This window comes from Lagopus leucura, unplaced genomic scaffold (genome assembly GCF_019238085.1).
Source record: "Lagopus leucura isolate 7727_CA_CO unplaced genomic scaffold, USGS_WTPT01 Super-Scaffold_100043, whole genome shotgun sequence".
Classification (NCBI taxonomy): domain Eukaryota; kingdom Metazoa; phylum Chordata; class Aves; order Galliformes; family Phasianidae; genus Lagopus; species Lagopus leucura.
In genome coordinates, this window is record NW_024962290.1 from 2,608,132 (window position 1) to 2,633,617 (window position 25,486).

Consider the following 25,486-nt stretch of genomic DNA (forward strand, 5'->3'; position numbering starts at 1 on the left):
TTTGAAATAAACCAAAGCTCCATTTTATTTTCTTAATATACCAGCGTTGCTGGGAGCCAAGCATGCCCATCAGCTGTCCCAACTTCTCAGGCTCTGTCCATCCCACTGCCATGCTCAGTGCCTGGGGGCTGCAGGGTGGTCTGAACAGGGCTGGCACCCGTGGGCACTGCAGATCAGATGGGCTGCAGGCAGACACAGCAATGGGGAGCACAGAAATCCTCTCTGCCTCTGTGCTGGTTGAGCTTCTGAGATAACTCAGGAGTAACGGAAACTGACTGCGCAACCTTGCACAAAGTGCTGGCCTACTTCAGAGCATCACTGCTGAGTGACTCATTTAAGTAGCCAAAGCACTCTTACAATTAACTGAAACAGTTAACGCTTGCAGCTTTGGCCACAGAGCAGATCTGTAAGGCTTGAAATCCCATGCGTTTGGTCGTGTAAGAAACCCCATCTTGCAGCATTTCGTTGATCAAGCTCTTGGTCACAGGGAGGTCTGCATCAGATACAACAAGCCTTGTGCTCCCTGTACTGCTGACAATTCAGTTCACAAGGGCCAGCTCCTCACCCCACGCTGCCCTCCCACATCCCCAGCTCCTATCTTTTTTCCATGGTAGAACTGTATCTGAGAAACCAAGAGCTCACAATTCTTCTCATTTATGTCTGTGTGTAACAGGTGTCATTTTCAGTGTAGTACAGACAAATCCCAAAATAGCTCAGGCTCTTCAGATGCTGTAAAGAGAAAAAAAAAAATAGTGGTTACTTCAGCCCTGGTTGTAGTGAAAAGCCCAAAGCTCACAGCCAGCTCCAGAGCTCAGCACTAAAATGGCAGATGCCTCTGCGTAGTGATCTCTCCTGATTCCGAGGTTTTCAAACGGGCTGCTGGCTCTGCTGTACATGCAGTCTGACGCATGAACTCCCTCATGCAGGGCTGGCTTTCCATTAGCTCCGCTTTGATTCCCAGATGCTCCATCTACCACTGATCCTCCTCCACATTTTCCGGTTTCGAGGCTCCGAGACAGGAGCAGCGCTTCCTCTGCCTGGTGCTGAAGTTGACTGCACTGGAACTAACACAAGGCTGAGGGCTATGGGAGAGGAGAGCCACTCAGCAGCAGCACTTTGCTTGCCTGGCTGTGCCTGCTGTGCTGCAATATGCAGCTGCTGACGAACCTTTTTGACAGAGATGATTGGATTCTGGAGACTCCCAGAATGCAGCTATTAGTTCCCCTGCCTACACTGAGCATTCTGAATCTGTGTGTGCAGCAACACTTATTAATACTGTTCAGATTAAGTAGTTCCTAGCACTTTCAGTACCTTATCCTACACACTGCTTCTGCTCAGTGGCTGAACCACAGTCAGATCAATGTCTTGCAACAAGCATAACATGATCACGTGGATCCAGCAGCATTTCTGTGCTTTTATGTCCAGAAGTCCCGCATCCATTCCTATGAGTGATTCCTTTTAAGTTGCTTTGTGCTACAAGGTAATGTTGACTGAGTATTCACAGGATGTAGGCCCAGATCCCTTTACTTCAGGGCAGCAAGCAGTGGTTCCTGACACCGAAACAGTTAATCGAGAAGCACTAACTCTCTACTGGAACGTGTGTGTGTGTGTGTTTTTGTTTCTTAGAGCCAAGAAGATTTGCTTTGGTTTTTTTAAAGCAGAAACCACCACAAAGTTGGCTGTGGTTTCAGCTGCGCTCATTTGAGATTTCTGTTGCTGACTACCAATCCTAAAAGAGTTAACCCAGCAAGCATGACTCAGAAGCAGAGAGGGAGATGCGAGGCTGCGAGATTCGGAAGGCAGCACAGAAGCACAGGTGAGGAACATAATAATCACCAAAAAAAGGTGCAGCGTCCAGGAGCGAGGCTCCCTCGGTGTGCCTGGCCCTGGCACTGCTGGCACGGGCTCCCTGGAAGGCTGCAGTTCCGCTGTTATAACACAGGGAGCAGGCTGGAGAATTTAGAGCTGCGTCACAGAGCTCAGCGAGAGAGCGAGAGAGCAAGCTCCGTCGATAGGTCTACCAGCAACAGCCCTGCTGCAGCAAGAGGGGAGAGAAGCAGCCAGAGAGGGAGAGAGGGCTCAAGAAAGAGAAGTAATACCAACACCAGGGACGGAGCTCCTGTCACCAGACGGTGTCATTTAGAGAACGTATCTGGGCTCGGTTGGCGTAGGAGGCTTCGCCCATTGACGATGCTGGAGACCCGGCGCACTTAATCCCGCGGGGAGGGAGAGTGGGCAGACGCCGAAAGGGTTAACGGAAAGGAAATTTCTGGAACCTTCTATTCTGCGGCGCTACACAGCAAGCGGAGGGCTGAACGCTGCGCAGCTGGTGCACGGGCAGAGCTCCTCGGTCCGGTTCGTCTTTCCCACGTACGTACCCTTTGATCAGGATGGGGCTGGAGCTGCATCTACGTTTTGTAATGCTTTGCAGGGCGTCCCCTTCCCCCATCGTCCCTAAGTTCAGCTCCCCAAGTGCCTTCATTATTATTTCGGCTGGGTATGATTGCTCTGCTCTGCGTCAGAGCTGTTTTCTCAATGGAACGTCGGCACAGGTTGTACGAATGCCACTCTTGCCAGCATTGCTGTAATGCAGAGGAGGGCAGCAGTCGTGGGAGAGAGATGACAACTTTGCAGACTGCTGTTTTCGTGTTTTGCTCAGGCTTTTTATTCCCTGCCGTCCCCCCGAGGGCTGGCGTGGAGGCAGGGCTGGGTGCAGGGGTTAACAGCCACCCCGTGAGCTGGGATCAGGGCTTTGTCACTGCGTAGTTCAGAAAGTGGCAAACGGTGACGCAGTGATCATTGCAGGGCACATCGGCCAGTTTTTAAAAGCATTGGGGACAGGTACACGGTGCCTTCCAGACGCTTCCACACCAGCTGAAAGGGGTTAAGGATGAGTCGAGACGGGAAGCTAGCATTTAGGGATTAAATGTCATCATTTTGGCGTTGGAAAGTTGTTTACCTTGCTCTCTCCGTGTCTCCATGTTGGCAGCCTTCCAGCTCACATGTGATAGTCTTCCCTGTACTGCTGCATCATTAACTAAGTGGCTCAGCCGGCTCCCGATTGGCCGGGGAGGGCTCTCGGCCCAAACACGCCGTCTGATTGGCGGAGGAGGCGATGGCAGGTGAAAAGCCTTCTCGGATTGGCCGAGAGCCTGGTGTCAAATCCGAATGTTGGCTGCGCTCGTCTCAAAGTGCCGGGGGCTCCCGGCCCGGTCCGGCCCTGCGGTGCGGTCTGTCTGCTGCCCCGGGTTCGGTCCCCGGGTTCGGTCCCCGCCTCCTGCCTGCCCCGCGCCGGCGCCGGGAAGGTTTCGCTTTGCTGTGCCGTTGTCACGATGACGTGTCAGAGCTGCCAAGCTCCACCACGGAAAGAGCTTGGCTTCGGGGCTTTTATTTCTTCCTTTCCTTCCTTCTTTTCCTCTTCCTTAGGCAGTGGTTAAGCACGAGCTGCACTGCGAGCTGCTCGGGGCACCTGGAAACGATGCAGAAGGAAGGGCAGAGTTAGGACGTGGGCAGGAAGGAGGACAGGACAGGGAGGGAAGGACGGACAGAGTGTGGGCAGGCAGCTGTGCCAGAGTGGCCAAGGAGATGCCGAGAGGAGAATGCTTCATTCCCTGCACCAGTTACTGTGCTGTTTTGTCACCTCTCTTCTCAAGTGCCCATCAGTGAAGATGTGCGGGGAAGTTCTGAGGACACAGCTGGCTCTGAACTCAATCCTTCTGGCTGTGGAAGTCACCCGATTAAGCACAGAGCAGTAACTTTGCTTTCTTGTACAGCAGGGCACGTTATCCCATAGCCCTTCATCACACCAAGGCTTAACCAAGTTTAAGGATGTGGTAGCATAAGCATTTAATCTATATTCGTCACTCACTGACATACCAAGCGTCAGGACCGGTTGTTTAGCAACAACCTCTGGGTTTAGATCCAGCTTGAGCACTGCACTGCTACGGTCACAGCAGCGCCTCTCCTCTGGTTGTCAGGCTGAAGGCAGGGGCTGTGCTGGCACACTGCATCTGCCCAGGTTGGGGCTGCCGGCTGATACAGGCCGTGAGCGCTGCGGTTTTATGCCCGACCATTTCTTTGCGCAGTAACCCAGAGGGGAGGACGCCATTTCCAACAGCAGTGTGGTGGCAAGAGCAGGGAGGGAAGAAGCAAACAGACAGTAGGTGCCACTCCCCAGTTTGTTCCTGTTCCCCATCTCTACCTTCCTTGCCTCCTCTCCTTTCCTGCCGGATTCCAGGGGGGGTTCAGCTCGTGCTGCAGTCATCACAGCCCCTCCTGACTCACTGAGCCCATCGCTGTCTGGAGCATCCTTGCCTCCTGCAGCGCCAGTTCCGCAGAGCAGGGGAGCAACTGGAATAGCAGCAGCAATGGTGGTCCCTACAGCAAGATGGACAGGCATAAATACACACATCTGTGGGAACAGTGCAAGGCAGCCGCGGAGGAAATTCTGTCCAGCCAGCAGCTATACTAAGAACTGATTCTTTTTTACGTGGGAGAACAGTGGGTTAAGCCTATCTGAAGGGAGAACCCTCCATGTTTTTCCCTCATCACAGCAGGGGGATGGAGGACCCCATTACTTTGCAAAGGTAGTGTATCTTAATGGCATTTCTCAGTGCTTGGGAAGAAGGTGCAACTTGCCGCCACTATAGTAAGGGTATGCATGCTCTTGAGTAGCTGTGTTCAGTGTAAGGATGCATTTATTTTTGCTCCTATCTTTTTGATAGTTTGCAACTAAGTGCAGGCAGGAAAAGTAGACAGAGAGAGAGGAGTTAGTTCAATGTTAAACTTAGTCTGTAAATAGCATTAGTCAGGAATTGAGGTTACTAGCAGCAGGTGGAATCTGTGAGGCTTGCAAGAAACAAGGCTAAGAAGGGGACAGGGCATATTTCTGTAGGACAGTGGTATTTTGTGCATGTGAATGCTATATGTTAGCTGTACATGGCTAGCTGCTCCACAATGGTTTCCTGTGCATTGCCTCAGAAGGTCTTGCTAAAGCTGTCTATCTTTTCTCCCTCTGACACTTGGGTAAACTGACGTGTTTCTCAATATTTTGGTTTCCCTTCTTTTTAAAGCAGGGTTTATTGCACTCTCAGCCTTAGTGCGGCATTGTGACGCAGCGTTCAGCAGTGCATTGGGTCTGCTGGCAAAATACGTGCCATTTTCTTTTGAGTTCAGACCGTTCAAAGCCTGCAAAATTTGGGACAGTTAAGAATCGCAAAGGCTCATGACATAAACGTAAAAGCATTACCAGCTCATTCTTCTGTGATCCTGAAAGAAGGCTGTCTGAACGATGAGACAGCCATGATATCTTTCTGCACTTGTTTTGCCGATGGTCATGTTACATCTGTGACGCAGTCCGATTTTGCTGTTGGTTGCTGTCTCTGCTCGGTGGGGTTGAGCTGATGAGGGCACAAGCTAGAATCATGTTAGAAGCATTAATTTAACATCGATGCTTAAGTTCGCAACCATACCTGACATGGCAGGGATACTGGCACCCACTGATTTTACCACCCACAAACGGTGAAGGAATTCAGATGAACACAACAGCACCCCTAGCCATTTTGTTGCTCACAGAGTAGGCTCTGAGCCTGCAGTGCTGCTGCTGCTGTTAATTTCCATGTCATACAAATACAGCGTCGGGCTCTGTGTCAGGAGCTTTACTGATGCTGTGAGAAGCTTACAGTCTATGAGGAAATGTTTTTCTTATTTGGGAAAACTCATTAGAACGTCCAGATGCCAAGTATTCCTTCCTCACTTCTCTTACAAATCACTTCCAGACCTATCCAGAAAATTCACTGTCGCCTTGTATTTTTTTTTTTTTTTTTTATAAGGACATTTTCTTACAGTTTAATATGGGCGTAGCGGGGGGGTTAGGTTGAGATTAAAGCTGCATTAGTTAAGCATGTCTAGTACTGGTGCCAACGGAGGGAGCTGCATGCAAGAGAGGCCCGAGTCACCCATATTCTCTGTATACCTACCTATTTGAGAGCTAGGGCTGGGACCATGCTCTTGTTATGGTGCAAGAAGGGAACACCCTGCCCTGTACTGACCCACCCAGTTTGGTGCAAAGTAGGCAGAAGAAATGGCCAACATGGGAATCTCACAAAATGGTTTCAACTGCACTCTGAGATGCAAGTGCCGTTTATACTGGCACAGCTCCGAGAGGTACAATAGCTGCCCGCTGCAAGGTCATTCCTGACTCATTGTCAGGTCCTGGAACTCCCAGTCCACATTTCTTGCAACAGTTGCAGTGCTTGAGCTCCGAACCTGGTGGCGAGGCGTGAAAGTGAAGGTGAAGCTACTGCAGTAGGGGGACAGTTGAGTTTAGAAGCGTAGGTGCAAAATACGCCAGATCTCAGCAGAGTATTAAAACCCTGATCTGCAATTTGCTTCTCGAGTAAGCTACAAAAACTTGCTCAAAAACTTTGTTCTGGCTCTCTCTCCCCTTCTTTCCTTCGGACTGCTGGGAGACAGGAGTGATGTATTTTGAAGGACTAGGCATCAACTTACACTCTGTTCCAAAGGGGAAAAAAAAAAGAGCGCATATATTTGCATTTCTGTTCCTGTAGTCATTAGGAGGCAGACTCCACAGCGGTGTCTGTCACACTGCTGCTACCTCTCGTGCTTTCAGTTTCAAGCACCTCAGCTCTAAGGCTGCTTCACCCCCTGCCAGATTTCCACCTTTTTCTGAGGCATTTCTACCTGTCTATGTCAATGGTATTTTCAGTGGGCTACTCAGGGCAACATCAATAGGCATACTTTATACCCTGCTCTAGTCTTCTCGGCTCCATAGGCAGCACTGAGTACTTAATGCCTCAAGGATCTTCAGCAAAATAACTTATTTTGTCCCCATGTTCACAGTAACAGTTTGGTTGGCTTCTTTTAAACTGCTGAGGAATGTGGGGGTCCAGCAGAGCCAGCCCAGGCCAAGCTCCACCATAAGTAGATCCTTCCTGCTTGCAGTTCCATGAGCCCACCTCCAGCAATCCTGTCCTGGGCCACTTCTTGCTCTGACCGTGCTTCCAGCCTGCCTTAGCCTGCAGCATTACTCTCCAGTTTCCAAAGGAAAAGAACCTGGCTGCTAATCCTGATGCCAGTGACGACTCTTCGCCTACAGGGAGGCATATGCGATAGCTTGTCTGCTAAAAACTGAGCCAACACAGTGTGATTCAGACCTTAAGCTTTCCAAGGAAGAGAGCTATTTCTGAGTTAAGCACATCTCTTCAGCTCCCCACACAAACAATCTTTATCCAGTGCAAATGGTGCACACGACGTGTCCACCAGCATGCTGTTCTGCATTCGGTTCTGCAGCTCTGATGCAGAGCAGCAGTGGCTCTCAAACATAGGGATGTTTCTGTGATAGAAAGGATGATGAGAATGTTGGGAACAGGCAAAAAGCAAACTGCCTGAGGGAGTTGGGTTAGAGATTTTCTCCAGCTTTTTTGCCAGGTCCTTCTATTGTGAGTGGTGTTAGAATGTGGCAGAGTACATATGTGGCTTAAGGGCAGGCTGCACTTGAGTTAAAAAATGGCAGCAGCTGTTCCCTTATGTTCACCACTTCTACAAGACATCATTTTGTCTCTTCAACGACAAAGAAAAATTGGGCTTCCCTTCTTGACATTACCTGAAGTATTTGGATCTGTAGTGCTAGAGAAACACCGTGTTCCTGAATAGACTACACGAATCACAATAATCTCCCTGTGACTTCTTTCGAGACGTGCGATAACACTGTATATTCTGAGGTGATGCTTAGGTACAGGAGTTAGGAACAGAAAATTACTTTCCTGGTTTCAGCTGCTTTAGTGGAGGCTTTTTTTGATGTGGTTAGCTGTGTGATGTGCTGTTCAAACAAGCTGTGCATAGCTACATTTGATGAGTTTGAACTGTTATTCCTTCCTACTGCTTCTCCATGACCGAGGTCATGCAACTGCAAGGCTTTTCTGCCTTGTGTGAATTTGCCTCACCGTTCTTTGAATCATCTGAAATCCTCAATAGGATTCAGCAGCTCAGTGCTTCCTGTGCCCTCCAAGCAGGCTGTGGCTTTGCAAAGGAACTCTCACAAAAGTAAAGGGGGAAGAGAACTGTATGACTGCACACAGGTCAAAACAATTTCAGATTAGCAGATGGGAAGCAGAAGATCAGAAATTGTAATGCTAATGGCTTGCACCCCTACAGTCATCACCATGCTAATGTTCCCTTCAGTTCAGAATAGCTTTAGGACAAGTAAATCAGGAGAATAGCAAATAAGTGCTAAGTGCAACACAAAGTTTTGGGATTAAAAGCAGACAAAAAACCAAGCAGGTCTTGCAAATAAATCACAGTTATATTAGTAGTATTGCACTGTGAAGAACCATCTCCTACACCTAAGGGGTTTCTTAGACATTTTTAAGCCTCTTTTATTAGATCCAAACAGAAAAAAATACAACCATTACATGAGGGTTGCTACAGCCCATCACATCAGCTGATGCATCCGAGCTGATTCTAGTGTTATTTAGCCCTCAAGACAAGGTTAGCTGCATCCAAACCACCAATACAACACCTATGCTGACTGCCAGGCCAGGGCTCAGCCCTGTTCAGGAAAACTTTGGTAGGCACCAAAACCACGGTAGGACAAAGTCCAGAACTCACTCAAAGCACCAACAGAGAACCACACACAAATGTGCTCGAGTGAAACCACCCTGCAAAGAGGAAAGGCAAAGATGCAGCTCTGACCTGAACACAAACCCAATTCCAACCATCAGCAATGCTGCATATCACAGGGCATGCTCTGAATAATCTGGAAAAAGATTGTTTGCTGTTGCACTGTATGTAAAAACTGATCAGTGACCCAAGCAGACCTGGATTTCCCATTGCTCCCATAGGCTGTGAGGGACTAGAAATCCCACAGACTGTAGTACTGTACACCACAGCATGCCATGGTGCAATGTTCAAGCTCCCTCTTTTCTTTTTGCTGGTGCAGCACAGGCAGCATGAGTTTGTAGACTCAGAGCACCTGTTTTTCACTTTATTATTTCCAGCACAATTCTTAAGCTGCAAGAGTGGAACTAAAGGAACAAACCGTTCATTCAGGAATGTGACCTGAAGTTTTTTCTTCTGGTCCTAATGAAGGATAAAGTCTCCATTATGCTCTGAGCTCACGAGGGAGGTGCATGTTTGTGCTGCCCCGAATAGCAGCAGCATCTCTAGGGCTGTCTTCTAGTCACAAGCATCAAACCCACAAAGCAGTGCAGCACCTACCTGCCTGCACCCAGCCTTGGTCAGTGCTGCAGCTGCAGAAGGCACTGCACACTAATGATTAGCCTAGACTGCAAGTTAGGGCACATTTGTCCATACCTGACCCACGCAACTCCGCCGAGTAACAAAGCTGCACAACAAACAGATGCAGTTACACGCTCCCCTGAGCTGAGGAAGCTTATTTTTTTTTTGAAAGCTTAGAAGTTCACTCATTTCAATTTCCCTTACAGGTCACCACTTGCACTGTCACACCCCTCTGTCCTGCACCTGGCCTGGTCTGACTCATCTCTTGACTGAGGGTTGCCTCTCTGCCTCAGCTCTGCATGCAGAACAGGGATATTTCCTGCAGGGGAGACCAGAAATGGATGATCCAAGAATTTAATTCTGGCATTTCAAAATGGAGAGAAAAAAAAAAAAAAATGCTCACTGCAGAATGCCCAGAAACTGCCCTTATATATATAGGCAGTTGTGAGAAATCAGGTCTGCAGCACTGACTTGCCACGTTCCTGCAGACTACATTAAAGGTCCTCAGCTAGGGAGGAGGTTCCCTTTCATGGGGCAGACAGGGATTTCTTGCCTTTTTTTGCCTTGTCTAGAGGATATAAAGCAGCATGGAGTCCTGAAAGGCTTAGAGAGGTTCCTCTGAAGGAAGCTATAGCACACCGCTGCTGCTGCTAAAATACATCAGAAAAGGAAAAAAGAATAATAACACCGTACTTTCTTTGCTATTACTTACAAAAACTCTGGAATACTTTGACAAAGCCAACTCTAACTGATCATATTTGCTTGTCTCTGCACGTGTCCCCATACACACACATCCAACACACCCAGCAAATGCTTGAGACAAACACTGGTTTTGCATACATGCATGCTATGCATATCACATGGTCCTGAGCTGCTCTCTTTTTCTCCTTCCTCCTGCACGCTGCCTGCCCCAGCACGCTACTGGGTTTGGAAAGAAAAGAACACAATGTCACAGATGGATCCTTCCTGTAAGGTGTATCTGCAGCTTGGCAGCAAGGGCTGACACCTCCCAGCTGCATGCAGGGAAAGGGAGCTTGGTGAGGCCCAGGGAGATCTGCAGGAGGGACAGCATCACCTTAATCACGCCCAAAAGGAAATTTGTTTTTAATCAAACTATAAATAATGAGTGAGCCACTGGTCTTTAACTGCTGCATGCTATTTCTGGAAGTTTTGGCTGCTATGGGAGGTGCAGAGGGGAAGGGGTCAGAGGCACTCGCCATCTTCCTCTGCCTCACATCTCCAGCGATGCTCTCACTTACAGCAGCGCAAACATAAGTGACATTTCCAGCAACTTTTAAAAACCTTACTATACCTTTCTTCCTCCTGTTAAGGCATTAAATGGCACAAATGGCACAAGGTGTTCAATATTGAAAAAAAACAAAACCAAAACCAGCCACAAAGGGACCCTCACTTTGAGCCCGTGTCCACAGGATGCTGCAGTGGTCCTTGCAGCGCCACAGCCAACCTCTGGCAGCAGTACCTTGCAGCCCAGCTTCTCAGTAGTAAACCTTTATGCTGATAATATAGGATGCCTCATAAATAACTGTGCCAGCAAGATGGACACTGGGGAGGGAACCTGCTTTCCACTTTTCACTCACCCTGCTGCCCCAGTTAATGGATTTAGAAACTACAGTAAATATCCAGACTGTAATCTAGTACAGCTCCTTCCCCTTCCTCCACCCCCCCTTTCTTGGAAGGACATGCTTCTTTCCTTGAGCTTTCCTCCGCTATCTGTGGGTGTGCATTAGAAAATGTAGATACTGAAGCAGATTCTTGGTGTGGTTACAAAACTGATGCTAAGAGTTGCCAAAACCCGGGGGTATCAGTAAGTAAAACTCACAACTCTGCTTCTGCTGACCTCGATCCCACCTTAAACCAGCTTCTGTGTCAGCACAGGTTAGAGACAGCGGCCGGGGTCTGACAGTTGGCAAATTGCACGTGTGTAGTGGTTGGCAGGCCTGCAGCCAGCCATCTCTTCCCACACGTTTGCTGCAGGGTAACCACCACGGCTGCAGCACAGCACTGTTCGCACCCCTTCCATTCCCAATAGCCGTCAGCCGCTCATTTTCACGCTCTCCCACCTTCCCAGCAACTTTTGTTGAACCATTTACAGTTATATTTTCAAACGCTCCCTTTTTAGGTTTCATTCTGGCCCACAACTCAAAGTCATTTCCACGTAATTCGTTCTCATTAGAAGTTCCTTTTTGCTGACAGGATTTCAGTCTTCTCACGAAGCCCTGCCCTCTCTGCTCTATAAGAGCACCCTATTTACAAACCACGTGAGAGCTGACCCATCGTGACAGTCACATTTCCCTCCCCTGTCACCAAGGGCACCCAACTGCTGTGTGTCCACCTGTCCTGTGTTGGCGCCGAGATCAGTCAGTGATGGAAAGCCACAATGCTGCCCCAGGGCAGGGGATACAGACTGACTGTCTGAATGGGATGGTAGATTGCTTCTGGATGGCACAAACTTCTTTTTCCCCCCCCCCCTCACCTCCAAAATCAGCACCACTGAAAACAGATGTTTTTCACCACCTGCTGCTAAGAGCTTTACTACTCTACCTGGCGAGCAAAGGAAACAACAGTCCCTGCTGAGCATTGGGCTTCTACAGCACATGTCTCATTTCTCCTACAGGAGCCTCAGCTGTCCATGAGATGCTCAAAATCACATCAATAAAGTAACTAACCCGACAGTCACCGTCTCGCTTTCTAATAACATCAAATAAATTAATTTTTCTCCAGGTACGGTGGAGATGAAGGACTTTCCCCTCTCAGCCTGCAGCCACATGCAAGATCTGTCTTCCTCTGGAAGCTGGTTTCACATGGTGGCTTAGATTTTCCCACTTTGTATCTAGCACCATTTGAAATCAGTGTTCTAGGAGCAAGAATTACAGCGTGGGAGAAGATCAAGCAGCTGCTAACTTCACTGACAGCCTATCCTCTTTAAACCAGCACTTTCCCCCATCATTTCTTTTTCTGCCAGCCATCCGTTCTGTAATGCCATCTGATTTCTAGACACTATACAGTCACTGTATGCACCCACTGGAAGTTAGGGGCACAACAGGAAAATCTTCCTTCCAATGTATTGCTACTTAATAAACAATGGCTGCCGAGTTCGAGTTGTTCAGAGTAAAATCATCCAAAAGTTGCATGGAAACCAGCAATGTGCTTCTTACACCCTGACAGGCAAAGAGTACATTTCTCCTCCTACCCAGTCACTAAGAAGCTAGCATTTAATTTACTAACTTGGAGCAAATGTACCTTATCTGTGTGCTCTGGGATCTTCTCATTGTAGCATTACCATCCTGTAGCTTCCAAGGACTTGTTCTGCAAACACAGAAGCTCCCCCTGACAGTTTGATCTCAACAGTCAACAAACCCACACGTGCCTTCAATAATAGTGATGAAATCACTCTGATGCACACAGAATCCACTCCTTTTCCTAAAGTTACTTTCTTTGGAGCTTATTGCTGCTCCCTTCCAGTAATGTTTTGCTAGACATTTATATTTCTGCATCCAAACCACAAAAATGAAGCCAAACTAAACTACTTTTGCCTGATCTCGCTGCTGTCAAACACGTTTACATACACAGAAAGGGCGATTGCTGAGGATGAAGCACTCAATAGAGCACTGAATAGTCTTCTTTAAAGAATGCATAGCTGTCATCTGCAAGAGGATCTTCTCTGAGCCAGAAAAATGTCTCTTACACAGGCTGACCGATTTCTCTTGGTGTTCAGAGTCTCAGTTTCTGTCTAGCACCATTTGAAATCGGTTATGATGTAGGGGGAAAAGCAACAATAATGGAAAACTTCATTCCCCCCAGCCCCAGAGTCCTTATAAATAAACACCAGCAGAAGCACGGCCTTGTTTCACAAACATCCTGCGTGCTCTCCTGTTCTCTGAGCCGAAGTTACACCTCTGACCGACCATCCTGCAGCACAGGAGGACACTCAGCACCATGGGACGCTTAAGGGGAAAGCGGAGCATCTGCTCTGACACCCAGCTGAGGTCCCTCACCTCGAGCAAGTCAGGACTCACGCACAGCAGCACAGCCAGCCTCCCTCCTGCCCGCTGTATCCCATTTGTTTGCCTTAAAACTGTTATTTACTCACAGCTTCTTCTTTCAAATAAAATTGTGTGCTACTTGGGATCAGGCTCTGTCTCAGGTAGACAGATGACGTGGTTCCCTGCCGGACAACATCCAATCTCTTTGAGTCTCATTTCAGTCCCAGCTCCCTTTGCACATCACACACCCTACGCTCAGCAGTCAGCACTAATGCTGATTTTGGTAATGTGGACAACTACCAACCACTGACACACCAGCAGATGGCAACAACACGATGCTTTCATCACAGCCAGCCTCTCTGCTAGCACCACGTTCAAGTGCTCCAGTCTATAGCAGATAATAACAATCATGAATTACAAAATAAAGCACACTAGCTACTTTTCTAGCCCTTCCTCTGACAGGTTGCACCTTGAGGCAGCTGACTACACATTTCTGTGCAGAAACAAGAGTATGTTTGGAGCACAAACCTCACACCTGACTTTTCATGTACCCAACTCACGTTCTCCTCTAGGAAAACAGAACACAGCCGTCCACCACACAACAAATGAAAGACAAACACTTACTGCCAAATAATATCTTTATTTGTAATAATACAAGCCACCACTCATCTTTACATTCATAAAAATATAAAAATAAAGCCAGATTTATACAGTCATTTCACTCAAGCTTTCGGTCTATTTCAGTATATCGCGAGATATTGGAAATGCCACACACAAGCCAGCTAATGAGCAACACTCAATTCTCAGTATATTATATTTTCACAGTATTTACAAGCAATTGGCAAACTAAGCATCAGCTATTGGAGAGGCTGTGAACAGCAAGCACTTCTGCACAGCCAGAACCCCTTCTTCAGGACTGGAGACTGTTAGGAGCGCTCAAAAACAACCGCTGGGAGCATCCCAACGAAACCCCAACTAATTCTGTGCTGTTGAAACAACCCGTTCCCAATAGCAGTGCCAATCCAGCCCAGTCAATGCCTCGGCCACCTGATGCCAGGTGACTTGCTCCTTCTGGGAAAACGGGTGCATAGAAGCTGCCTGCATGTTGGCAGCAAACCCACAAAGCCAAGACCCGTCCTCGCTCAGCTCAGCTAAACTCATATGAAAACATTTCATTCTGAAAAGCAACATAACTGTCTCTGAAATGGACATCAAGATTCAAAGTAAAAATCATAATAACATCAGACATCCCAAGGACGGGCACACAGATTCTCAGCAGGTTTTGGTTGATTTCCTTCTGTCAACAGGCCAATAAATACAAACGCAGGAGATACCCCTGCTAGGGAAACCTTCACTTCCCCAGTGCAACAAGACCACTACAGCTCCTTTGGGATTATACCAAAGGTCTTTTTTTCCCTCCTGAAGGCATTATAAAAGCTAAAACTCTGATTCAAAGGCACATTTTAATTCATCAGATATACAGAATCAACTTTGGCAAACAAGAAAGCAGCAGATACAAGATCTAAATTGCAACTATTTCAAACAGACGCAGCCTCACATTGCACCAATCTCTTTAAGAAGAACAAAGACTTAAAACATTTCAGAACATTAGAGATAACATTTACACCACCTCAACTGCAAAAGCAATTGAGAAATTGAGTGCTAACATTGGACCATCTTCTGTAAGTGCTCCGGCCGACAGACAGCGATGTGTGCTGCAGGAAGAGCCTCTAAGTCCATGTTAGATACACAGAGGAGACAGTGAATGACCCAGAGCAAAACAGCAGACAATTCTGATCTTTTTTTTATCCTCCTAGTCCCTATTACAGTTAACCAATAGCATAAAGCACAGGGTGAGGTATGTTAGGTTTCCGTAGGCGAATAAGCGCGCTCATTTTCGTTTCTGATAGGCACATCCAACTGCAAATTCCCTCCCACCCTCAGAAAGAGTCATTCATGCTTTACAGCTCGTGTATTTGGCAGTATGTGGAGTGCTGTCACTCTTCCTACAAACAGAAAAATAAGTCAAATCAGGGATTTCACATTTAAATAGCTCTTACATTTATTCTGGAAGCACATCCTCAGATGTAGCGTTGAATCACCAGGTGAAATCATGGAACTAACTCACTTGTCTGCTTCCTCCTAAGCAACCAATACACTTAGTGAGATTTTGGCTCCAGTTTCAGGCTCTGGAGTGCAAAGAACGACCCAAGGATTAGGAAAGGATTTGATCCAAGTGGACCACTTCAAGTGATGAAGAAACCATGCCAGAATATTATCAGCAGCTGAGCACAGACAGAGCAGTTACAGGATTCCTACCTCACTTGGAGGCTACACTGTGAGCAACCCATGTGTTTTATATGCACTCTGATGGTTAGTATGTATTTTATAGCCAGAAGCCAAGCATTAGTGAAAATTTGATTCTGTAGCTCACTGTGGAAAGCGTGCAGTACTTAAACACAAGAGGGTAATAAATTTAGGATCACAGCCATGACCACTGAAACCCACATCCATTTTCAAACTCTTGAATAGCACAGCTTTTCCTTCACAGCAACCTAACAAGCAAACCAAAGCCAACAAACATCTGCACCATTACTTGAGGTCCCCGAGGAGTTTTAGATGCGCTATAAAGCCTTGGGAGCTTTATCAGAATGTCATCTCCCTTATTTCCAATCCTCCCTTTTGCTCACGACAGGGAGAATTCCCAACTCCTCTCCCCACAAGTAAGGCCAACCAACCCAGAAAACTGATGCCAGAAAACTAATTCTCAATTAGGAGCACCTTATTTCAGAGACAAAGATGCTATTCATTAACACACACTTACGGAATCAACTTAATTCCATATATGCCTTCTCAAGCTTATCAAAAATACTCAGAAGTCACTCATTATTTAATAACTAAATAAAATACAGGACTGTCCCTTCGAAAAGGATTCAAGTCAGAATAAGAAACCTAACGTTTCAGTCATTACCTTTACAGAATTTGTGCCATGGGGAAAAGCAACACAGATACAAGTTTGCAAAAAACATTTCTTGTGCAAATTCAAACCACTAAGAACAGTAACAACAAAATACTGACGAGGAAGAGTCAAGTCGATCTCTTCTGTCTTACATCTGCCCTGCAGCAACACGGCTCAAAGAGCCAGATTTTGGAAAGAGCTCATTGCAGAAAAGACACGTAATTTGGTTTCCTCTGAAGGGAGGAAACGAATGAATGCTTCTTACTGCTTTTTCTATAGGAAACTGAGGTTCACTGGATTCCATACTTCTAAAATTCAGGGTAAACCATAAAGAAAAGACACTTAAGCTTAATGCAAATGCCCAAATGAAGTGGGAAGGGTATACCTTTTCAAGATTCAATTAATTCATTTGTGCAGTTCTTCCATCTCAGCTGGTGTATTTGTTTTTAAAATACATGTTTTCTTGCAACTCTCATCAACTGTATACGAGCTGAACAGCAAAAGGGGAAAAAGGTCTAATTGAATATCCTATGAAACCGACAGACTGAACACAGAAGCAGCAAAGGGCAAGACACAGCTTTTGCTGTACGCTGAAGACAAACACAGCCAAGGTACAATATGAGATACTGGAAGCAGAGTGGTTCAGAAAGGCTCAGCTGTTTCAGGAATCCAGAAAACGAGTGAGCTCTGGGCCCTAGCAGAAGGAGATTAGATTGGGCTTTCAGACAAGAACGGGATTTAACAGTCAGGCGCTCACAGCAATGAAGCTGAAGGAAAGCACAGGGCGCAGTGAGATGGCATGGGATTTTCAGGAATACAGCATTATTTTGTTCTGCTTTTTGATGCATTTCCATTAGATCCCTTCTTCTTTTTCTACACTGAGCAGTTTCCTCACAGATGAAGGCAGGAAGTGCTGCCATAGTAGTACTAGACTGCATCAGGGTTATCCAGGTCGCAAATCATCCCAGCGCTGGACGAAAAGCAATTAATCAAAAGCACTGCATTACTTTGCAGCACAGCCCCAGCCACTAGGTCACTGAAAAGATGCCATGGTCCCCATGGGGAAGATAATTCCACTAAAACATCACTGGGTGTGAGCTAGCTTCAGGCTCGTCCCAAGTAGCACCACATGTACTTCACTACAAATCTGAACTACAGGAGTATTTCCTCTGGTTATTCTTACTGAAAGCATCCCTTTGTCTCATAAACCCCACATTTATTCAGTTTTTTTATTAAATCTACTGAAATTTAAGTGAGCTTTGGTGAGGTGTATATCATAACACTGTTCCACCTGACCTGCCCTAAGCTTTCAGTATTTTGTCTGTTACAAAGTGCTTCTCCAAGAAAGCAGTATTTTCTTCTGAGAAGGTTAAAAACAACAAGACATCACTACAAGAAGCAATGCACAAAGCATTTAATCCTCCTGCCAATTCCCTACCAAAAAAGCATATATAACCAGTTACTCTGAAAAGTTCAAAATGCAACACATGCTTCATAAAGAAACAAAATCCACTATTTGTGCACCCAATCTTACACAGTCTGTAATGTAAAGATAACAAACACTGCTACTGCAAACGACAGAACTGAAGTCTACCTATACATCATACGTTCTAGTAGCAATGCCTGCTATTTGTTCAAAGACCACACGACCATTTAGGTCAATATAATTACAAGGAGAAGGCTCAATTAAGTCCACAGTGTTTTATCCAAGCTGTTTCTAGACCAAAACACAGCATAGTCTCGTTTCCCTTCACTACTATTGCTACATTTCATGCAGAAGCAAGGAAGCTCACTTGCAAGGCTTCCAGATGACCTAAACCACTCCGGCTTTTAAAGCCTAAGGAGACTTTCCTTAGCGATACCAGGTGCTTATTCAAGCAAAAAAAACCCACAACAACTGAAATAAAGCAGGTGAAGCCAAAATAAACCTGTAGTACCACTGGTTTAAGATACAAAATGGCAGGTTTTGGAGCAGATGTGAACACTGCTAAGTGTACTTTTCTTAAAAACAAGCCTAAGGACAGTGCTTCTCCATCCTTTAAAATGGCAGGAATGATAGTTAGCATCTTATTTAAGTAACAGATAAGGAAACAGTCAAATATGCTGTTAGGTACTTCAGCTGCTAAGCTCACATACAGACATCACACAATTGAAAAAAGAAAAGGCAGATAAAGCTTAAGCAACTACATGTGTTAGCACTGCTTTTGCTGTCACACAGAAATTGCCAGTAAAAAAGGCTTACTTACCCTTCCTGTGAAATGAATTTCTTAAAGATCCAGAAGGCTGCCAGGAACACCACAACTGCCACGATCACTTGAGGAAGAATTAAAAAGAAGCCTTAGAGTGATAGTAAACAGCTCATAAGAAACATTCCCTCAAAAATTAACGCTGTCTACACCCAGAATCCTACACAGCATCCTCCTCTTCCAATGCTCAAAGATTCACATGGTTTAATTCCCAATTACATATTTGATACTCAAGACTCTTCAGCAGAGTTCAGCTCAAGAACAGACATCACCATGATGGCAAAACACCACCAGCTCAGGACTATCACCGCAGCTCACAACACTCATTGCTTTTTTGGAATGAACTTATAAAGAAGTGGTGGTAGAAAGCTTGATTTGAGGAGCAGACAAGCATTTTCAAAGCAAGCAGAACTGCAGACACAGCTCCTATTAGTCCCAGGTAATGACCACAATATCAACTGCACATAAAAAACAAACACCACGTCGTACATCATTCAGGAATGATATGATACTTACCACAGATGATGGCAATGATATAAGCACCTAAAAACAGAGTAGATGAGCATTATGAGGACTGCATGCTTCTTAACCAAAAGCACCATATAAGTACTCATGAGGGTGTCTCAAATGAATCAAACACTTGTCAAGATGACCCTTGCAGCAGGTCAGCTTTGCACAGCAATTTTAAGTATGCCAATTATTAAAAGCATGTTTACCCAAATCTATCTTCCTTACACCAAAATAAAGATAGAAGTTTGCAATAAGGGACTTCTGAATATAAAAGCACATCCCCAAGTAGTAAATATTCTATGTGTATTTTTATTCTATTGGAAATGCTTGCAGTTTATACTTACTTAACTTGCAGATTGGCACTTCTGGACTCCATCTGCCTTCTCCAATATACTCAATACGAGCTGCACCATGCAATGTGTAGCCTGCATAACATTCAATTGTAACTGAATCCCCTATGGAATATACAGATTTTTTCCCTTCAATTATTCTACCATGGCTGATGACTGGAGAGGAATCAGAAGGTTCAGGACCACCTAAAAAGGAAATATTTTGGAAGTGAGGAAAAAAAAAAAAAAAAAAGAAGTCTGAGAACAGAGCTGATACGTGGCACAGATTAAAGAAGTTGCCATCAAGAAGTCCCTACATTCGTGTAAATATCAGAAGCTCAGTTCATCATTAAGACATTACATGCAAAGGCTTCCTGCTGCCCAGAGGCAGCAAAAATGTATGCTGATGGACGTGCTTCAGATGCATGAGCAGAAACACACACCTCAGCTTCACTGGGATACAGAGCTGCATCAGAGTAATGATGAAATCTTTCTGTTCATATTACCAGTGATCACATCATGCAAAGGAGAAAAAAAAAAAATGAAGCCTGTCACCTACAAAGGCAGAATGTTCAGAAAGACCTGTTGTGGGAGTGCTTTCAACACAGCTCTCGAGTTGTGTTCATTTCCACACATAAAACTAAGACTAAAGGAGGACTCCAGCATGGCACAAAACTGCAGTTCCTCAAATCCCAACCCATGGCACTCACAGCCTATTAACGTAACCTGTGACCAGCTGGGCACGCTGACAGGCCTCTGACCTTCAGGGCTCAAGCACTACATCAGACATTTCCAACTTGTCACTTGATTTTCCTAATTATGAATTCTACTCACAGGCACAGTTTGGTTCAGAACTCCACGTGTTTTGTCCTTGGCACGTTACTGTGACCTCTGTACCACCATCAGGAAAAGCACAGTGAGGAATGCACCTTATCTGAACAGACTCTCCTCTTAAGTACACAGATTTTGGTGGAACTACTTCTCCATGGGAGATCTTTGGGGCACCACACGAATCTTCACTAACTAAAACATAAATTTAAAAGCAAATGCAGCAATAAGAAGTTTTAAATGTTTTATAATTCATTAGCTCTCTAAGCACACACTGCTTTTGTATAATACAACGCTATTAGTATACCTGAATTGTTAGAGCTTCTCCTCTACCTTTACCATAATTTTAAGTATAAATGTTTTCTATGGAAGATTTAAAAGCAGCATCACTCCAGGAGTGTAGCATGATGATACAGCACCTGAGATGTCTGTACTCTTTGGTTTATTGTTTTTCATACGAATCATTCTCGGGTGCCTTATAGACTCATCCATTATGAAGCACTCAAGCACATCCTTTGCAGAAGTAGCTCTCATTCTTGAGAATATCATTAGAACATACATACATGAAATTCTGACTGTATTCTTCAGTCACATTCCCTGCACCTCCAGCACAGTGGGAGGAGGAAGACTGCAGAAAATGCTCTTCAATGGCCCCTGGGAATTAGGCCTAATAACAATTTGCTTGGTCAAAAACCTACAAAGCATTCTGATGCCTGGAAAGCTAGAGTTGAAGAGCTAGGCATGAGCACAGATTCAGACACATCATGATTCTGAGTACACAAGAAGGACCCTACTGATCTCTTCATTATGCACAACCCTTGTACATTCTATCAAGACTCCAAAATGCACATCTATCATCCTCATTTCTTCATGATATCACTTGAACAAAGGATGCCATTACAACCACATCTACACCCGTGCCCCAGCTTCTATGTCTAAAATTCAACTCATTCTCATTCAAACACTGCTAGGAGTGAGGTCACACGAACACCTGGAACAGCTGTCATGATGAGGCTCAATATCAACTTCCTTAGCTTCTGACTTTCAACTACAGTGTGATTGCTTTAAATTATAGCTAAGATTTAACAACACTCTCAACATACAAGAAAAGTTGGATTCCTATATAAAAACTTACCTTTTTTACAAGTTGGTATTGATGGATACCAGGTGCTGTTTTCTTGACAAGTAATTACATCGTTCCCAAACAAGACATAGTCTGGATCACATTCAAACATAACTGTGCTCCCATAGGTATAGTGAGATGCAAACCCAGATAATTTTCTTCCATTTTCTACATCTGGGTTTTCACAGATGACCACTGAAATACATAAGAGGAAAAGCAGCTTTGAAACATTTGTTAACAGTATCTTCACAGCAGTCGCAGCACTTTTAATACTTGTAACAAAGTTTCTTAATTCCTCGAACTGTTTGGACTGGGTTGCCCAAGAAGCCTGCTCTCTCCAATGCCCAGATTGTCTATGATTTAAGCCATTGACTTGCAACAGTATACAGTCAACTAAAAGCGCGTCCCACTTCCAACCCACCTAATTCTTCCTACACAGCAGCAGAATTTCAGACAACTCAATTATTTCGGTTAGCATTCAAGTGACAAGAAGAAAGCATCCAGTTTTTCTCCCTACAAACACAAAACACCACCACATGCTTGCTAAACTTTATGCTTATTTCTGCACTAGCATGGTGGTTGTTCACGCATGCTTTTATTAGGTACTCCAGCTCAGTTCCTTCACTTTGTCCTTGCCACTTCTACCAACTGTGTGCTCCTATTTTAAGTATTAATTTAAGTTCTAAGCCAGCCTGTATATCATACTCCAATATCCACAATGCAGCTGATCTGAGGTGCGCTGCAATTTTATCAGTTTACACCAGCAGAAGACAAAGTTCCTCCTCCCCTGTAGGGAAATCCATCCCCTCAGCTCCCCAGTTCCAAAAGAGGCAGATATTGAAATCTGAGTCCTATAAGAGTTATTTATACTTGAGAAACAAACAACCTTTACATTGTGGAGGTGGTCCACTCCAAACACCATTTGAGTTCTCATCAACTGTGCAGAAAATAGAAGGTGAACCAACCAGCGAGAAGGGATCTTCTCCTTTCTGGACATCATTACAGCTATAGGTTACTGCTGTTTGATAAACATAGTTGTCTGCTTCAGTGTAGTGCCCGTTGGCTATACTTGGAGGAGGAGCACAAGGAACCTCTAGAATGAAATCATAAAAGTTAGCTAAGAGAATTTTGCTCCCAGAAGTAAAAAGCTTTGATTTTCAAGTCACTGCACTTAAAAATCCAACACAGAGCTGTAACTTGTCTTAGCTCTACCTGAGAAAGACCTGTGGTCATTTGTAGCAAGAATAGGTAGACTTTAATAGCTATTAACTTACTACAGCAGTAACTGACACTTTTCAGTGCCGATTCCTCAGGCACATCCCCAGTAGCTCAAGAAAAAAATTTAAGTGTTGCCCCATTTTACCATCATTTCTTTCACCAGTGAATGTGCAGCACACAGCTATATGATAAAATAAACTACCACTGTCTGAGTACAAAGCATAAATACAGCAGTACTTTACTTACTGTCACAGACAGGAAGACCTCCATTCCAGTCAACGCCTTTATCTTTAATTACACAGGAAATTTGACTATTTCCATATAACCTGTACCTAGACAGATGAAAACATTCAAAGAGGTGAAACCTAATAACATTCATTTCTCCAGGAAGCAGCTAGAAATGTAGTTTACACAGTTCTGTTCTGTGACTACGTAGACACAACACACCATGCTTCTCTCATGGTGAGAATGTTATCTTCAGAGCTATTTTGTTAATAGACTCAACTCTGAGAATGAGAGAAGCAAATGAGACATCACTAAAGAAAAAGACAGAACCTCTCCCTTTACAGACATGCACCTAATACCATCAAGTCACCAATGTTAAAGAAAACCTGAAGAGAAAGAAAAAAAAAAATCCTGTGAGGGGTTTTAATGCTTTTGAGTTGATGTGCTACACACAAACAGGCTGCTACACAATGTAATAATGAAGTGCAATGAATATACACTTAATTCCTGTGCCACAGGGACAGTAAACAAAGAAATTGTTAGAGGTAACACAGGCAAAATTTTGCTAAACACTTTATTATATACACCTAATTTGATGCGAGTAAAACCAGGGAATCAAACCAAATTTTGCTGTGATTTGTCCTGCTATAACTCAAGAACCTCAGTTCGGGTTTGGTTCAAATCAGGTCTAAATAGGAAAAAAAAAAACCCCACCAAAAAACCAACACTTACCCTTTTTCACAAGAAAAAGTAGCTGCTGAACCAAATGTAAGATCTGTCACATTAACAAAGCCATGTTCTAATTCTCCAGGATGAATACATCTTTTTGCTGGGGAAAGGGAAGAAAAAAAAAAAAAACAAAAAAAACAAGCCTATATCTTTGTAGCTACATACAAAGACACACTGCCCTTAACGTCACTAGAACTTTTCAAGCTTCATTTTAAATTATGCAGAAAATTAATCTCACTCAAAACCAACTGAAATTGTTAAACAACAAAGGAAAAACAAATTAAAATAAAAAAAAAAAAAAGCAAGAGGTCTGTAATGCTATGATGAGATGGTAAGAGCAGAGTGGCAAAACCTCTGGCTACAGCAAATGAGAACGAGTCCAAATCAGCAGCCATGAATACAGAAATGAAGAAGAGCTGCTTACCTTTGGAAAGCCTCAGGCAGGCAGGGATCTCCAGCATGGCATCTCCAGGGATGCCCTCACCCCCACTACCAACCCCTAAATGAGGTTTGGGAGGAGTTGGATCCTGACTCCACCTCTTCCAGTCACTCAGGTGCACTGCATGCACCTGAGCTCCCCTGGGCTGGCCCTGCCTTCCCACCAGGTGCTCAATCACTGCTTCAGGCCATAACTTAACATTTCCACTACAAGGCCACACACACACATTACCTGTACAGAACGTCTCTATTTGTGACCACATCAAGTTTTTGCCACACGTTCGATCAACAGGCATCCCAGGGATCCTCATATAGCCAGGGCGACAGGTGTAACTCACACTGGTTCCAACAGGAAAGCTGCTCATTGTGCTGAAGTCCTCCATGAGCTCTGCATACTGAACGTTGTCTGGAAGTGTGCAGGATTCTGCGGGAGCGTGGGGAAGGAAGGAAACAATATTTATCAGCACGAGGAGATACAAGCGGAGGCAAAGCAAGGGCAGTGCAGTCGGTTTGAAGGATGTTAATGCAAACAAATCATAGGAGAGACCTTAAAGCCCATGGGGTGCCCAACCAGACCGCACTGCCCAGAGCCCCATGCAGTCTGGGCACCTGCACAAAGTAATGAAGTTCTTGAAAGCCAGCACTGTTTTTACAGTCCTTAAGGTTTTGGGTTTCCAGTTCCCACCCTGATCACACCCAGCACCCACTCCACACTGGTGCAGGTTCACTGCTGCTCTGCTCGGTTGCTCTTTAGCGTTCTACCTCAAAAACACACCACTTTCTAGTTCCTATTTTTTTCTGTTTTTGATTAAGTTTATGACACAATCCGCGCAGAGTACCGTTCCTCTTCACCTTACAGCAGCAAAAGCAAACAACGAACACAAAGGAGCTCCTCCCCTCGCGCAAAACAACACCACACACACCAAAAAAAAAAAAAAAAAAAGCCCCCAAACCCGTAATATAACAGCCAACTTCCGTCCTCCCAGCGCCACAACGACTCAACCCCGCGCTGTGGCCGTTCCCTTTGTCTCCTCGATCCCCACAGGCCGCCCGCTCTCCTCCCGCCGCCGCTGCAGCTCCCCGCCCGCTCCCCGCCTCCACCGGGCACGCGAAGCCCCCTCACCTTCCCCCACCCTACAGATCACCGCTCTCGTCGCTCACCCTGCGCCCGAGCCGCGCAGAGCCCCGCCAACAACACCGCGATCCCGAGCGCGCCCGCCGCCATGCCCGCGGCTCCGCGTCCCTCTCTCGGGCGACGGCGCGCCGAGCGCTGCGCATGTGCGCTGCGCATCCCTCCGCTCTGTGAAACGGAGGCCGCCATTTTGTGCCCGGCCCCCTCGTTAGGGCGGAGCGGCCACCGGGCTGAGGGCAGCGCGTGAGAACGGCGGCTCCGAGCTCGTGGAGCGGGCTTTTTGTTAGGCAGGGCCCGCCCAGCCTCTTTCCGGCTGACGGAACGGCTTCAAAGCCCGGTCTGTGGTGCAGCCCAGGCGAACAAAGGCTGATTGAAAAAAAAAGCAAATAAAATATCAGACGGCTGCGTGGGGACTTTTGTGCTTTCCTCAGAAAGACGGGCTGCTCGCGTTGCGCTGTTAAAGTAATAACGCGGATCTATCGAAGTG

General features: G+C 45.6%; 1 protein-coding gene and 1 long non-coding RNA gene across 9 annotated transcripts; one reads left to right on the forward strand and one right to left on the reverse strand.

The window, feature by feature from the left end:
* Window positions 1–25,208, reverse strand: LOC122187003 (membrane cofactor protein-like). 8 transcript variants are annotated; one of them, XR_006181227.1, is made up of 14 exons: window positions 25,029–25,208; window positions 24,100–24,291; window positions 23,433–23,529; window positions 22,722–22,807; window positions 22,144–22,350; window positions 21,270–21,452; window positions 20,141–20,329; window positions 19,322–19,513; window positions 18,984–19,010; window positions 18,468–18,534; window positions 5,249–5,415; window positions 4,202–4,377; window positions 2,960–3,469; window positions 1–729 (listed from the first exon to the last, which is right to left on the reverse strand). XR_006181227.1 is itself a non-coding variant. In XM_042884114.1 (12 exons), exons 1-11 carry the CDS (start codon window positions 25,186–25,188, stop codon window positions 16,627–16,629), a joined length of 1,485 nt encoding a protein of 494 aa, XP_042740048.1. In that variant the 5' UTR covers window positions 25,189–25,207; the 3' UTR covers window positions 5,393–5,415; window positions 16,607–16,626. The 8 variants fall into 8 exon arrangements, 4 of the variants coding, with proteins under 4 accessions (XP_042740048.1, XP_042740050.1, XP_042740051.1 ...); XR_006181224.1 differs by having other exon boundaries at window positions 2,104–3,469; XR_006181225.1 differs by having other exon boundaries at window positions 2,100–3,469.
* On the forward strand, window positions 1,959–9,995 carry LOC122187008. Its single transcript, XR_006181230.1, has 2 exons — window positions 1,959–2,370; window positions 9,465–9,995. It is a non-coding gene; the product is annotated as an uncharacterized LOC122187008 (long non-coding RNA).
* Window positions 25,209–25,486: the final 278 nt, after the last annotated feature.

Bases quoted from the DNA above. Each gene is read 5' to 3' on its own strand.
- LOC122187003 (XM_042884114.1), bottom strand. From the start codon at position 25,188: ATGGCGGCCTCCGTTTCACAGAGCGGAGGGATGCGCAGCGCACATGCG. The intron at 20,330-21,269 runs GTAAGTTTTTAT...TTTATGTTTTAG, and splicing joins AATACCAACTTGTAAAAAAG to TTAGTGAAGATTCGTGTGGT. The intron at 18,535-18,983 runs GTAAGTATCATA...TTCTTCCTCAAG, and splicing joins TATCATTGCCATCATCTGTG to TGATCGTGGCAGTTGTGGTG.